This window comes from Piliocolobus tephrosceles, chromosome 3 (assembly GCF_002776525.5).
Source record: "Piliocolobus tephrosceles isolate RC106 chromosome 3, ASM277652v3, whole genome shotgun sequence".
NCBI classification, from domain to species: Eukaryota; Metazoa; Chordata; class Mammalia; order Primates; family Cercopithecidae; genus Piliocolobus; species Piliocolobus tephrosceles.
Window position 1 is genome coordinate 135,706,234 of NC_045436.1, and position 15,514 is coordinate 135,721,747.

General features: G+C 44.6%; 1 protein-coding gene across 2 annotated transcripts in view; it reads left to right on the forward strand.

Annotated features, from left to right (window-relative positions):
• The first annotated feature begins 4,524 nt into the window (after positions 1 to 4,524).
• USP46 (ubiquitin specific peptidase 46) overlaps positions 4,525 to 15,514 on the forward strand; it is a 68,942-nt gene continuing 57,952 nt past the window's right edge. Inside the window, exon 1 of one of the 2 annotated variants that reach the window (XM_023183156.2) lies at positions 4,525 to 4,748. In XM_023183156.2, the coding sequence (XP_023038924.1) occupies positions 4,713 to 4,748 (36 nt within the window). In that variant the 5' untranslated portion in view covers positions 4,525 to 4,712. The remainder of the gene's footprint in view (positions 4,749 to 15,514) is intronic. The other variant, XM_023183157.2, reaches the window with a different exon arrangement.

The window sequence follows — 15,514 nt, forward strand, 5'->3', positions numbered from 1 at the left end:
AGAAAGAGAGAGAAACTATACCATTCCACCTGTGGCCCTTCCAAATCTCATGTCCTTCTCACATTGCAAACTACAATCATTCTTTTCCAATAGGCCCCCAAAATCTTCACTCATTCTAGCATTAGCTCAAAAGTCCAAAGTCCAAAGCCTCATCTGAGACAAGGGAAGTTGCTTTCATCTATAAGCCTGTAAAATCAAAAACAAATTATGTACTTCCAAGATACAATGGGAGTATAGGCATTGGGTAAACGTTCCCATCCCAAAAATGTGGAAATTGGCCAAAAGAAAGGGGCTACAGGCCCCACACAGGTCCAAAACTCAGGAGGGAAGTCACTAAATCTTAAAGTTCCAAAATAATCTTCTTTGACACCATGTCCCACATCCAGGCCACATTGGTACAAGGGCGGGGGGTGGGGGTCCTGCTCCTATGCCTTTGCAGGGTAGAGACTCCAAGGCTGTCCTCATGGGCTGCAGTCTGTGGCTTTTCCAAGTATAGAATACAAGCTGCTGGTGGTCTATCATCCCTGGGTCTGGAGGGTAGTGGCCCACTTCCTATAGTTCCATTAGGCAGTGCCCCAGTGGTGACCCTGTTGGAGCCTCCAACCCCACATTTCCCCTCTACACCGCCCTAGTAGAGGTTCTTTGTAAGGTCTCCACCCCTACAATAGGCTTCTTCCTGGACAAACAGACTTTGCCATATATCCTCTGAAATCTAGGCAGAGGCTGCCAAGAATCCATGATTCTTGCACTTTGTGTGCCTGCAGGCTTAACACCACATGAAAGCTACCACGGTTTACTGTCTGAATTCTCCAAAGTGGCAGTCCAAGTTTTATGTAGGCACCTTTGAGCCACAGCAAGAGTGGGAACAGGAGCAGCTAGGATGTGGTGAGCAGTGTCCCAAGGCTGTGCAAGGCACTAGGGCCCTGGGCCCAGTCCATGAATCTATTCTCTCCTCCTAGGCCTCTGGGCCTGTGATGGGAGAAGCTACTTTGAAGTTCTTTGAAACGCCTTCAAGGCTTTTTCCCTATTGTCTTGGACAGTAGCACTTGGCTCCCCTTTAATCCTGCAAACATCTCTAGCAAGCAATTGTCCCACAGCCTGCTTGAATTCCTCTCTTGAAAAAGCTTTTTTCTTTCTCTGCCACATGGCCAGGCTGCAAATTTTCCAAACAATTTTTTGCTCTGCTTCCCTTTTAAACATAAGTTCTACCTTTTGTCTTTGCTCCCACATCTGAGCATAGATTGCCAGAAGCAGTCACACCACTTCTCGATCACTTTGCTGCTTAGGCATTTCTTCTGCCAGATACCCTAAATCATCACTCTCAAGTTCAAACTTCCACAGATTCCTAGGGCATGAACAGAATGCAGTCAAGCTCTTTGCTAAGGCGTAACATTGCGTGACCTTTGCTCTAGTTCCCAGTAAGTTCCTAATTTCCATCTGAGGCCTCAGCAGCCTGGACTTCACTGTCCACATCACTGTCAGCATTTTGGTTTGAAGTCCAGGCTTCTGAGGTCTCGAATGGAAATAAGGAACTTATGGGGAACTAGAGCAAAGGTCACACATGTTTTGCCTTAGCAAAGTGCTTGGGTGCATTCTGTTCACGGCCTAGCCATCAGCATTTTGGTCACAACCATTTAACCAGTCCCTAAGAAATTCCAAACTTTCCCTCATCTTTCTATCTTCTTCTGAGCCCTACAGACTCTTCTAACCTCTGCCTGTTACTGAGTTCCAAAGCTGCTTCCACATTTTCAGGTATCTCTACAGCAATGACTCACTTCTCGGTACGTTTTCTGTATTAGGTCATTCTTGCATTGCTATAAAGAAATCCCCAAGACCAGGTAATTTATAAAGCAAAGAGATTCATGGTACTACAGGCTATATAGGAAGTATGGCACCAACATCTGCTTCTGAGGAGGGCAAATGAAGCTTCTAATCATGGCGGAAAGCAAAGGGGGAACATACATCTCATATGGCAGAGTAGGAGCAAGAGAGAGTTGGAGGGGTAGTGGGGAGGTGCCACACACATTTAAATGACTAGATCTCGGGAGAACTCACTCATTATTGTGAAGACAGCACCAAGCCATGAGGGATCCTCCCCCATGTTCCAAACACCTTCCACCAGGCCCTGCCTCCAGAATTGGGGATTCCAATTTAATATAAGATTTGGGTGGGGACAGATATCCAAACCATATCAGCCGTTTAGTGCCACCCTCTAACCCATCCTTCCATTTTCTTGCTTTTCCCAGCCCTAACGATACCTGCATATCAGCTTATCTCAAAGTTCTCTCATTAGCTTGTCAATATTTTTAAGGTTTTACCTTTATCATCCCTGAATAATGTTTCCTCAATGAGTGAAGCTAAGATTATGATTATTCTTCTTCAACCCAAGAATTTTCCAATTTCGACCTGTGAATACTACACTTGTGGAAATGTAAAATGTATTTAATCTTTCATGAGTCTGACAAGCTCTGCCATGTTCAATTGATTTGTTGTGTATGTAATTCACTGCCTGAGTTTCAATCTGGATGTTTATATTGAACACTTCAGTTTTAGGATATACACCATTAAAATGTATGCAAAAGATCCACTTAACTTGCTGATATAGCACTCAGTAATCAGATGCTGTTCAATTTCCATTATGTTGATGGTGTTTTCAATCCTGTGGACTTTGCAATCCATGTGCCAATGTTGGCAGAAATACTGAACTCTTATTATAAAATTTTCATATCATTTAAAGATTTGGATTAATGCCTTTATAGTGGAACTTCTGTGAAATTGAGTCCTGAGATCTGAGTTTTAGCCTTGAGGTTGCTCCTGACCTTGAGACATTAATCCTCAAATCTTAAAGTTTTCTGGGCCTCTGTGTTGGGACTGGTCATAGCTCAGTTGTTTTTTGTCTTCCCTCTTCTCTTCCTCTCCCAGAGTGCTCAGCCCAGGTTACCACACCAACATCATCTGTAGCATTTCGGTAAGGCATCTGGGCAAGATACTTGATCCTCTAAGCCTTATGTTACTGATCTGCAAAAAAGGAGATAATAGCATCTACCGGCTAATAGTTATAGTGGCGATTAAAGGAGATCATGAATGTAAGCATTGGGTGCAGTGGTTCACGCCTGTTGTCCCAGCGCTTTGGTAGGCCAAGGTGGGATGATCACTGGAGCCCAGGAGTTCGAGATCAGGCTGGGCAACATAGAGACCCTGTCTCTTAAAAAACAAAGAGAGGGTGATAGAGCGAGACTCCGTCAATGGAAGAAATTATCATCAGGATGTATTTGGAAATAATATTTAGGTTGAAAGACTTAAGCAGGAATATTATTTCTTATGTCCACTGGAAAACACAGTGACATGACTCCCAAAACCTTCAGTCAACGAGTCTGTCTTACTGTTTCCTCCCCAGATCCTAGGGATATTAGCAATCAACGGCTCTCAAATGTTTACTCTTGGTTAGATAAAAGCTATCTTCAACTAATTTTTCTTCTGATTCAATTTGTCATTAAATATATTAAGAATCTATCACGCATCTCACTTGTACAACTTCTCCCATGAAAGCATCGAATTGCAACCTTGTATGTGTAACTGTTTCACACATTCAGAAACCGGCCCCTTCAATTCGCGTGGACCTATCTGCTAAGTGGTGCACAGACTCACCCTCTGAACCCACAGACACGACCTTTAATGCGGGAAATGTGCATGATCCCATACAGCGCCCATCTCAACAACTGGACGCTGGGCATGCCTGAGAGGGGTATGCCTGCCTTGAAGATATGGAAAAGTTTTGTTTTTGTTCCTTCCGCTCCTTAGTGCTTGCGCGGAACCGGGACATCTCCTTTGGACCCGCTAATGTTACAAGCCGCCCAAGCACGCCGCTGCTGGCCTCCGCCCAGACCCGGATTCCTCTCCCCTCCCGGCGCCCTTTCTCGGGCGCCCGGCCCGCGGCTGGCGAGGGCTCTCTGACCGCTCCGGTGTCCTCGCCCCATTTTACTTCTTGGGTCCCCGCCGGATGCCATCTGGTTGGAACCCTCGGGAGGAACTAAAAGTTGGACGTTGCCACCCCTACCCCTCGCCAAAAACTAAACACCGGAGGCTGCCGAGGCGCGGCGGGAGGAAGGCGACGAGGAAAAAGCGAGGACGGAAGGCGGCCCCGGGTTCGCCCTGGCCCGGGCCTCCCGCCTCCCCACCCCGCGCCCGTGCCGTCCCCGGCTCCCTGGCTCCCCGACGGCGAGGAGGGCCGCTGCTTCCGCGTCGGAGTCGGCCAGGGGGACCTGTGGGGTGCGGCTGCCGCAGCGGCGCGCCCCGGAGCCTGGCCCGGCATTCCAGTCCGAATAGAGAGAGGCAGGGAATCAAATGGAAAAGCAGGAGGCCAAGCCGGGCGGGGAGGGAGGCAGCGCGGCGGGGCCCGGGAACCCAGCCCGGAGCGCTCAGAGCGGCCGGCTCGGACTCACGCGGCGCGCCCGGGCTGCCCCTCCTCCCCGCGCCGCCGGCCGCGGCCCAGGCTCCCTCGCTCCGCCACTCCCCGCCCCTCCGCGCTCCCTCCCCGCCCTCCCCGCGCCGCCGCCTCCTCCTCCTCCCGGCCTCCCTCTCCCAGCCAAACTGAAAGCTGGACCCCAGGCCGCCGCGCCGCCGCCCGGCCTCCCCGCCAGCGCGCCACCATGGGCAGTCCCGGTTTCCCCTTGTAAAGATGGCGGTGAGGGATCGCTGCAACCTTTAGACTAATGACTGTCCGAAACATCGCCTCCATCTGTAATATGGTGAGTGGCCGAGCCGCCTCGGGGTCGCGCCCGACTCGCGGCGAGGCAAAGAAAGGGAAGCCCGAACTGCACCACACGCCCGGCGGCTGGGGCGGCGGGGTCCGCGCCACCAGAAGTTACCGGCCGCCGAGCTGGGCGCGCGGTCGCAGCCCCCTCAGCGGCCGGGGAGGGTCCCAGAGCCCCCCGCGCCCGTCTCAGCCCCGGTACATCAGAGCCCGCCCGGCGATCCCGGGGCCCAGCTGCTGCGCCCCCGCCCTTGGGTTGTGGTGGAAGCGGCTTGAGGGAAGGGAAGCGACCGAACCTGAACGTCCCCAGGGAGGGGTGGGGGATAAGGTGGAGGTGGGGGCACCCATCCTCTTCTTGCGGTCAAGTCGGCCTTGTTGGACGCCCAGACTGCCCTCATGTCATTTTGAGTTCAGTCCTTCAGCGGTGTTTAAAATTCACTTTGCAACACCAATTGTGTATCTGGAGAAATTGGAAATGTAATAAAGCTGTAAAAAAGTGCAAAATTGTGGCTAGAGAAGTGAACTTCAACCTGGTTTGAAAAAGCACCGTAATTTGCTCCGCATGCCTCAGTTTCCCCATCTGTGAAAAAGGGAGAAGGGTCTGTAGCGGTAATATTTGCAGGCCCTAAGGGTGGGGCCGACTGTGGGCTTGGAGGAGGTCTCCAGGGTTATCCTACCTTATCCGCTGTAGACCTAGGGGAGGTTGGCGGGCATGGATACAGCCAGGGACATCACTGGGTTCTGATGCAGTCCGAGCCCATGACGCGGTGGTCACTTTAATTTGGGCTTCCCCCATTGCTTTCCCTGTTTCTGTAGGAAGAACCTCCAGCCCTTGGGTCCCCAGGGTGGACCCTGCTGGCACCTCCACTTGTCAGAGCCTTTGGGAGCTCAGACTGGAGTAAGGCATTGCTGTCCCTTGCAGGGTGAGATGATGTGTGCTTTGCTCCATTCTTTAGACTGCACCCCGCCCCCCTCCAGCCCCCTCCCAAGCTGGTCCCCGGAGGCAACACGTGCTCTTACAGTGCCAGTTTGAGGAAAACCTCCCTAGAAGCTAGTAATACTGGCCCCTAAAGGGAATCCAAGGAAGCTTGATGGAGAAGCCCTGGTGTAAGGTGATCTGGCTGCCCTTCCCCCATCACATAGCTTTTTAAATCTTCTGTCCCACATTCTGTTGCAAGATCAACACATGGCAAAAGGGCATTAAGAAACCTTGTGTTAGCTCAGGGGTGGAATTGAGACCTGCTGGCTTCAGCTTTCAGCACAGTGGGACATGCCACTGTCACGGCCAGCAGAGCAAATGCTGGGGCCTCCCAGAGTGATAGCTGCACAGGTATTGGTTGGTGCCGGGCGAGTTCCATACAGGGAGTGGATCCTGGAGCCTTTCTGTTTTCTCTTTTTTCCTTTCTCTGCGAGGAGACAGATTTACTCTTACTCTTGTGGAGGGGCTGCTTGTGAAGAGGTGATGCCTTCTCAGTTTCTCTCTCCTATGACCAGCTTCTGAGGGAACTGTGAATCGGGAGCAGCTTGAATACTCTTTCATGTCTGCTGGTGTGGCCGCAGGCCTAAGGATACCACAGGGTAGTTAGGCTCCGTCCCAGCGCTTGGTGGTGGTCTTGTCCAGCTTGTGTGTGGTTACACCTCTCTGTGTAGAAGCAGGCTGGAAACTTGAGAGCTAGCATGTCCCCCCTAGAGGAAGCCAACCCTCAACCTCCCCCCACCCGCCTCCCTCCCGCCCTCAGTGCTGTTGGGGCTTTCTGGCACACCTGGGCTGAATGTCACAATGTGTTTCAGTGAAACTCAGCCAGGGAGACAGGGTGTGGGGAGGACCTGAGAGGAGCAGGCCAATACTACCCTGAGAGTTGACATCTCGGGTGGAGACCTAAAAAGGTACCAAATTTAGGACCATCACCCAGATGAAGTGAGGAACGAGTAATTCATTAAGGAGTCCGATGTGCCTATTTAGACGCCGTGTCTAGAGAGAGTGACAGAGTTTGGGTTCTAATGTCAGACTTTCTGGGTTCAGGTCCTGGTTCCTTTTTTTTTTTTTTTTTGACAGGGTCTCACACTGTCACTCAGGCTGGAGTGCAGTGGCATGAACATGGTGGCTCACTGCAGCCTCCACCTCCCAGGCTCAAGCGATTCTCCCACCTCTGCCTTCTGAGTATCTGGGACTACAGGCACGTGCCACCATGCCTGGCTAATTTTTAAATTTTCCATAGAGACTGGGTCTCCCTTTGTTCCCCAAGCTGGTCCCTAATTCTTATGCTCAAGGAGTCCTCCCACCTCAGCCTCCCCAAGCGCCAAATTACTGCTGTGAGCCACCATGCTCGGCAGGTCCTGGTTCTAACATATGTTGGCTTTGTGTCCTTGAACAAGTTGCCCAGTCTTAGACTTTCCTTATCTACCAAAAGGAGATGTTAATATTGTATTACTTGGGCACAGGGCCTGGTACATGGCTAGAACTCAGTGTCATTGTCAACATCATCTTTCTCATTGTTATGTCATCTACCAGGTGTTTAAGGGACAGTGGAGATCATGCCATTTCAGACCTGGTGGAAGCAACCACTAATATAAACACTGCCCACGTATAGGAAGGCTGGAGTGGGAATCCTTAACCCCGCCCCCTGCTCAGGTCACCCCCCTCACCGCCCCCACCGCCCCTCCCGCCCCTCCCAGTCTTCCTTCCCAGAGGAGAAATGATATGAGAAAACTGCTGTCTTTTCACTGGATCAGACGTAAATATTCACTGGACCGTGAATCTTCGCTCAATAATGAATTGTTTCCAGGTAGGTGTCTTACAGGTCCTTTCTCACTGCTTAGCTTCTCTGTGGGCCTCTTACTGACCCTTCCCACTCCTAAGTTTGTTTGGTCCCAGCTGGTTTGAGTAGTTGTAGTAAGAGCAAGTGGGGATTGCATTTTTTTTTTTTTTTTAAGCAGATCGTGTGACATATTTTGAACAGGCTGATATGTGACCAGAAAGGATGTTAGAAGATACCATTTTTTCTGGGTAACAGGAAAAAATGAAGATCTATCATTGAAAGTGGATTTGTTTCCTCCACCAGATAAGAAAGGACCCGGCAGAGTAGAAACCAAACTTGTGGCAGATACTTCGTGTGATTGAGAACTAAACATCCCCTCTTTTCCCCATACTTCTTGTGCCAGTTTTAGATATAGAAAACTCGGAAAATATCTTCATTTCCTCCACTTACCCACCCACTTGCTGAACTTTTATTGTCCACTGGAAGTTTAGTACTAGTTTCCATTTGTTTTAATTTTTCTTCCGTGTGAATTCCTGCCATGGTAATTCTTGATGAACTTGCTCAGGGCAAGGCAGCTTGGCCACACAGCAGTGTCTGGTTCAGATATAGTAAAGCTTGTTTGGCTGGTGTGTTGTAATTTTCATAATGCACTAGCTGCTACCAAGCATGAGGAAATGTCTTCTGTTGATAATCCTCTGATTTTTATCCAGACCAATGGATTTAACTTCCTATATATATTTATGGCCCTGCAAATGGAAGGTTTTTGTGTTTGGGTTTTTTTAAGTTTCCTGTTTGAAGAGCTTGAGGAATTTTCTAAAAAGGAAGCATTAGTTAGAAGAAACCAAATGTGACATATCAATGCAAATTGGTCCAGATCTTCTAATCTTACTTCATTTGTTAATAATGCTGTAAGATGTACCTCTGAGAAAATGTCGTGTATCAAATAGATTACGAGTTTTGTTCTGATAAATGGCCATCTGTTGAGGACCTGCTATGTTAGTGTTGGCACAGACTGTATTCAACTGCTTAATAAGTGAATGAGGTGGGTCCCTGTCCCCAAGGGGCTCAGCTGTTCCTTATCTTGTGGGTGTAACATTGGTAAAGATGAAACCATTTCAATACAGTGTGATACCAGCACAGAGAGAGGTTGCACAAACTCCCAGCAGCTGTACAGTAGAAAGACCGATTAATACAACAGGACATTTCAAAAATATATTCTCATTTGACCAAAGTTGGATACACGTTCTACTTCTGGCTTTTATTTTATATGAGGACATGATTATAGTCAATGTGAGTTAGAATTAAAATCGGCACCATTGGGTGTCTCTCCAGTTAAGCATGAATCTAATGGTGCTTTTGGGCAAATTGTTGTATTTCTGGGGACCTTCGTTTTTGTCATCTTCTAAAACTGATTTTCTGTTTTTGGTCATGAAAAGCTTCTTAGTATAATTTCTTAGATAAAGCCTTTATAAAAATCTGCACCTCTTAATTGGTTAGCAACCACTTCGTTACCTAACTGCCTTGTTTAAAACTGCATTAAACTTATGAGATATTAGCATTTTAGCATCTGTAGAACAGCCTCAGGATAATTTTTGACACCAGTTTGAGTACCAGATTTTAGTTCTTTTAAATAAATGAAGTAGGCTGGCTATGGTGGCTCACTGGTAATACCAGTACTTGGGAGGCTGAAGCAAGAGGACTGTTTGAGCCCAGGAGTTCAAGATCAGCCTAGGCAACATGGTGAGACCCCATCTCTACCAAAAACAAACAAATAAAATCATGTAAATAAAAACATATACATATAAATAAATGAAGTTATGTTGAAATAAAGGGAAAGTAAACGTTAAAATTTTGAAAGAAAACTAGAGAATTTTTATAGTTTTATCTTCATAACTACTTACCTAAGGCAAGTATTTTGAGAATGGTTGGAAACAATTTTTTAATTATTAAAAAATATGTCAGTCTTATGATTTGGGGGAACAGATATCTTGCCTTTTCCTCTGTTATTGTTATTCATGCTTTCCATTCTCAAAGATAGTTGGCAACTGTAAGTTTAGTTAATGTATCAGCTAGGTGTAAAGTCATGTGAGGGTCTACTCTGATAGTTGCTGGGGTTAGAAAATACAGTCTGAGGTGAGGTGAGTTAATGTTTAAAGAAAAGAAATTCTGTTTTTCTGGCCCCACTGGTCTCATATGCAGAGGTTTATGTTAGGTTGGGACCTGACAATTAGTTCTGCGGATTTTTCTGTTTTTCTTGCACTCCTCCAAGAAAACGAAGTTGAATGCCGATATTTAGTTAGAAGGAAAGATTATGATACCTTTTCTGAATAGCAACTTTATGTGCTTCAGTTCACTCATACCGAAAACCTGTTTATTCTTTACTAAGTGGAATTTTGGTATGTTTGGGTTATAATTGAAAGACATTTTCAATTTTTATTCTCTTAGCAATTTAGAGAAATTTCTCTAGCTCAGATGTCTTTTTTCCCCCTTCCTGGTCTTTCTAGTTAGTGTGAATGGATTAGGGTTCCATGATGGTATTAAATTCTGTGGTATCATCAGAAGGATATTTGGTAACCACCTATCTCTATCACTAGCCTACCCATGAAGCCACCCAAAGCTAACTAACTAGAAGAGATGCAAAAGATGGTGTCTTTTAGTCTAGTTAACTTTTCTGGTCTAATTATTTTAATGCAGCTTCTTATAACAAACCTTCAATTTTGGTGGAACCAAATGCTGGCCTAAGGGTTTGAAAGGCCTTGGTGGTCTTTAAGAGGAAAGGCCACCCAAAAATCAACCAGCAAAATCTTTTTTTTTTTTTTTTTGAGATAGAGTTTTGTTCTTGGTACCCAGGCTGGAGTGTGATGGCTCACTGCAACATCTGCCTCCTGGATTCAAATGATTCTCCTGCCTCAGCCTCCCGAGTAGCTGGGATTAAGGTGCCTGCTACCATGCCTAGCTAATTTTGCATTTTTAGTAGAGATAGGGTTTCACCATCTCTACTAAAATTGACCAGGCTGGTCTCAAACTCCTGATCTCAGTTGATCTGCCCGCCTCAGCCTCTCAAAGTACTAGGATTAAAGGCATGAGCCACTGTGCCCTGCTGCAAAAACATTCTTGAGACAAACTCTGTATTACCAACCAACCCCAATGAGTAAAGGGTTTTTGGAATATTTCTCTTCTGGGACTATGGCTTGAAGTTTGAGGGATGTTTTAAGTGCTGTACATGGAAGTTTACCACAATTCTGAGAATGATTCTTTGTGATGGATAGTTTTAAAATCATGGTGGTGGGACTCCGTGGTCCCCAAAGCTTCACTTTACACTCATAGGGCCAACCTTCCTTTTCTTCCTCAAGTTCCAATGCCACTGTCAGAACCCTCAGATACTTTTAAATTAGCTTAGACTTTGGCTTTTTTTCTGAGTGATGGTGATTTTTAGACATACAGAAATGTAGAATAATAGAGTGAATCCTCGTGTACTCCCCACCCCGTGAAGAAATAGAATACTATATATACATTTAAAACCACCTGTGAGTCCTTCCTGGTCTCGTTGCCCCTCCACCACTATTCTACATTTGTTGTTTATTGTATATTTTTATATTTTTACTAGATTTGTGTGCATTCATAAACTAGATATAGTGTATTTTTTCATGTTTTAAACATGCTTTATAATACTAAACATTCTTCTCAGTTTGCTTTTATTGTTTAAATTGTGATTTTGCTATTGAGAGACACATAATCCTAGTTTATTTTAACTGCTGTATAACAACATTTTATTATATAAATATGCTATGACACATTCATTGTAATGTTGTAAGCAGGCTTACAAATTTGTGAGTGCTGTTTTAGTGCAATGAACAGTTGTGAACCCATCTCCCTGTGTATAGTATACACAGTTGACAGTTGACAGTTTCTCTGTGGTGCAAACCTGGAAGGGAATTGCTGGGTCAAAGAAATTAGACCGTCTTCTTTAATAAGTTGCCAGATTGCTCTCCAAAGAAGTTGTCCCAATGTGCATTCCAACCAAGCAGCATTTGGGGGTTCCAGTTGCTTCACATGTTTATAGATATTTGATATTGCTAGACTTGATGTTTTGCCAATCTGATGGGTGTGAAATTGTGCCTTTGTGGTTTAAAATTTCACTTTTTCTGTTTGCTAGGGGAGGTTGGACATCTTTTCATGTGTTTGTTATGCTGGTTTGTTTTCAACTCAGGGGCTTGGGAGCAGTTTTCCAGGGCTTGAAAGTCAGGATTGTAGTTTTGGTTTTGTCTGAAAACAGGGACAATGAAGAAAGGACAATGAAGAGGAAAATCAAGGAGACCAAAGCAAAAGTCATGAAAGGTAGGGATGGATTGAAAGATGCAGGCGAAAAGAAATGATGACAAGGTAATCACTGTGGAGGGGTGAAAACGAGTAACAAAAAAATAATAGAGTAGCACTGAGAAGATATCTTGAATTTTGATAGTAAATTCAGGAGACCTTCCTGTGCCAGCCAGGCCTTGGTCAAGCCACATTTGCTTGGTTTAATTGAAATTGGCTTTAGTGAAAATTGTGTCTGGGGCCTGTTCTGGTGAGAACAGCAGCAAAACTGGACTTGCGGAATTTTCCTGTTTACCCAGTTGCTTTTTCAAGTTCTTTTAGAAAGGCATTGTGAAATGATGGTTATCTTCCTAAAATACATTTCTTTGTCCTTCAGGTTAGGTACACAGTGCAGGAAAATTTTTATCTGGATCTGCTTGAATATATACTGGTGGAATTACTGTCTCAAATATTTAGAAAGTATTCTCCACACTTCATTTTAATTTTCAGAGTATGACGAGTATTACCTCATTAAACAAAGAAATGTATGGTTTTAGGTTCTTTGGTGTACCAAAGAATGGTGCCCACATGTGCATTCTCTTATTAAAAATTTAGACTCTGGGGTTCAACACCCAGAGAGTTTGATTAAGTAGGTCTTAGTTGGGGCTCTGGAATCTGCCTTTTAAATTAGTGTTCCCTCCTCCTTCCTACTCCCTCCACATTCTGTTATAGGTGAGCTGAGGGCCATGCTTGGAGAAATATTGCTTCCCTTGGGTAATAACCCTAGCCTCTTAAGAAATATTGCTTAATAAATTACTCCATGTGAAAGTTTTTTAAAAATGAATGTAAAATTATTTAAGCTAGTAACTTAACTTTTTCTGTTCTTTTTTCTTTTTCTTTTTCTTTTTGTTTTTTGAGATGGAGTCTCGCTCTGATGCCAGGCTGGAGTGCAGTGGCGCAATCTCAGCTCACTGCAACCTCCACTTCCAGGTTCAAGCGATTCTCCTGCCTCAGCCTCCTGAGTAGGGTACTACAGGCACGTGCCCCCATGCCCAGCTAATTTTTGTATTTTTAGTAGACACAGGGTTTCACCATGTTGGCCGGAATGGTCTTGATCTCTCGACCTCGTGATCCGCCCACCTCGGCCTCCCAAAGTGCTGGGATTACAGGCATGAGCCACTGCGCCCAGCCAACTTAACTTTTTCTTGATATTAAATAGCCAGGTTTTTTATTAGTATATGTTCTCAGAACGGAGATTTTGAGCATTGGCTTTGTATCACATCACCTGTGAAGCTTTTGAAAGAAATTTTCAAAATAATAATTGAATCACAAAACATTAACATACAAAAAAGCATGAAAAAAATAATGTTATATATGTTTACCTACCCTTCAGATTTAACAGATATTAAAATGTAGCCATATTTGGTTGCTTTTATTTTTAGACACATTACCTTAAAAACAACACTAACTCTTTTTAGACTCTTTTACCTTAAAAATGGACACTGATTCACCCCTATCGCTTTCCTTTCTCTTCCTCCCAGAGCAAACCATTTTCCTAAAGTTGGTATGGTGTTTACCAAACATGTCTTATACTTTACTTTGTATTTATGAATTCATAAGCAATGGATTGCAACGTTTGTGTATGGATAAAACTGTGTAGCGTTTTGCAACCGTCTTTACTCAACAGGTATGTTTGAGATTATGTCAACACATAGAGGTCAAGTTTATTCATTCTGACTGTTCTGTAACAGGATTCTTTGACTTAACCATGGTTTACTTATTCATTCTCTTATTTAGGGGCAATTTGGTAGTTTCTACAATATTCTCTCTGGAAACAGTGCTGCAGTGAATGTTCTTGTTTCTGTCTTCTTTGCTCAAGTGTCTTCATTTCTTTAGGATATAATCCTGGAAATCAATGCGCTGCTTTTAGGATGCGCCCATCTGCAGCTTTGCTACGTGTGTCAAATTGCTCTCCGAAGTGGTTCCCCCAATTGGAGCTTTTTTAACATGCAGTTTCTAGGGTCCTAGTCTCAAGCGTTTCTGACAGTATGTAGATGTAGGTAGTCTGGGGTGAATTTTAGGCACCTGTGTGTGTATGTGTGAGTGTGTATTTTACGCGCCACAGTTGATTCCGATGTGAGCTTCCAAGGTTGAGAAACCACCATGTGAGACTGACAACTCTATGAGGGCAGGAACTATATTTATTTGTATTATTCACTGTTGATTTCCCAGCTGTCAGCACAGTGCCTAGCACATATGTGGTTAGTGCTCAATAAATAAATATTGATAAATGAATGAAGGGATGTAATTTTGTAGAATGGAAGAATTGCCCTGCAGTACAGCAGTATGCCTCCAATTTTATTATGCATAGGCATTAGCTGGAGCTCTAGTTAAAATGTAGATTTGGATTCAGCAGGTCTGGGGTAAGGCAGAGATTTTGCACTTCTAACAAGCTCTCTGGTGATACAGATAATGCTGGTTTCAGGACCATTTTTAGAGCAGCAAGGCTTTGGGAAAAACAAAACAACTTCTATTTTCTATATAGTTGTAAAGTGGAGAAGTTTGGAATTCAAAATCCTGTTTGGTAAATCTTGGAGCCTATTTATCTTTTTACAACAAAGGTAGTCAATGAGATACCGTCTTTAAAGCTGTGGTGTTGAGAGAAACAGGTAGAGACAGGCCCACAGGACTCTTCTAATCAGCGCTGTAGCGGGTGATAGGACAACAGGAAACTGTCTAATTGGGTTCCGAAGTCAGATACTTTTCAAAATGAAAAAGAATGCTCAGAGTGATTATAAAGCATTAATTGGTCTATAGGTGTGATCTGAGCTATTCAGGGCAAACTCGAGGTAGGTCACTCTAAGGTTAAGCCACCACAGGACACTCCCATTTAAATGCAGAGTTTCAGGATGCTTTGGGAACTGGGTTTCCCTGCCTGGTGAATCAGAGGGGTACTATAGTAATGGAGAGAAGGCAAATACAAATAAATAAATAAAAATAACATTCAGAACGAATGCATATTGTATGGTTGGCAGGGTAGGGGTGAATAACCTATTATTTCCAAATTTTTCTTACTCTAGAGAAAAACTGTGGGATGGATCCAGTTGCTTAGGTCAGTGATACTCAAATGTCAGTTTGTCATCATTCTTCATGGTTTTTGCTACATCTGTGTATCACTTGAACTTATTTACTTAGTTTTCCTTAATCTATTCACCCTCATTTGACCTCATTCTGAAACATCTGCAAAATGATGGGTTTGATGAGCTAGTTTTATGCTTTTCTAATCCTTTTCAAAAACATTATTTCTACAGTTAAAACTGTTCATACTGGTGCCATCTAAGAGTAATTCCTCTCCCTCCAGGATTCATGGCCCATAGTTTGGGTGACATTGGCTCAGATGAGAGGTTCTTTGTAGTGGCTCAAATAACCGGCTCTTAGGGGAGCACCATTTGTTGAACTGCTTTGTAGATGATGGATCTGGTCAGTGAGCTTCCTTGGGAGGCAGGTGAGCACATGGCTGAGATCTGGTTGGACTTTCTATACCACTGTTGATTGGGTATGAGAGCTTGATGTTCTCTACCCTTGTGAAGACATGCTTCTTATCCATAGCCTGTGGGTGATGAGAGAACTTACCTTCCTCGGTTATTGTGGGGCTTAACCAGAGAGATTGATGTCTAGTGCTTAGCCTGTTGCTTGGGCATTGCAT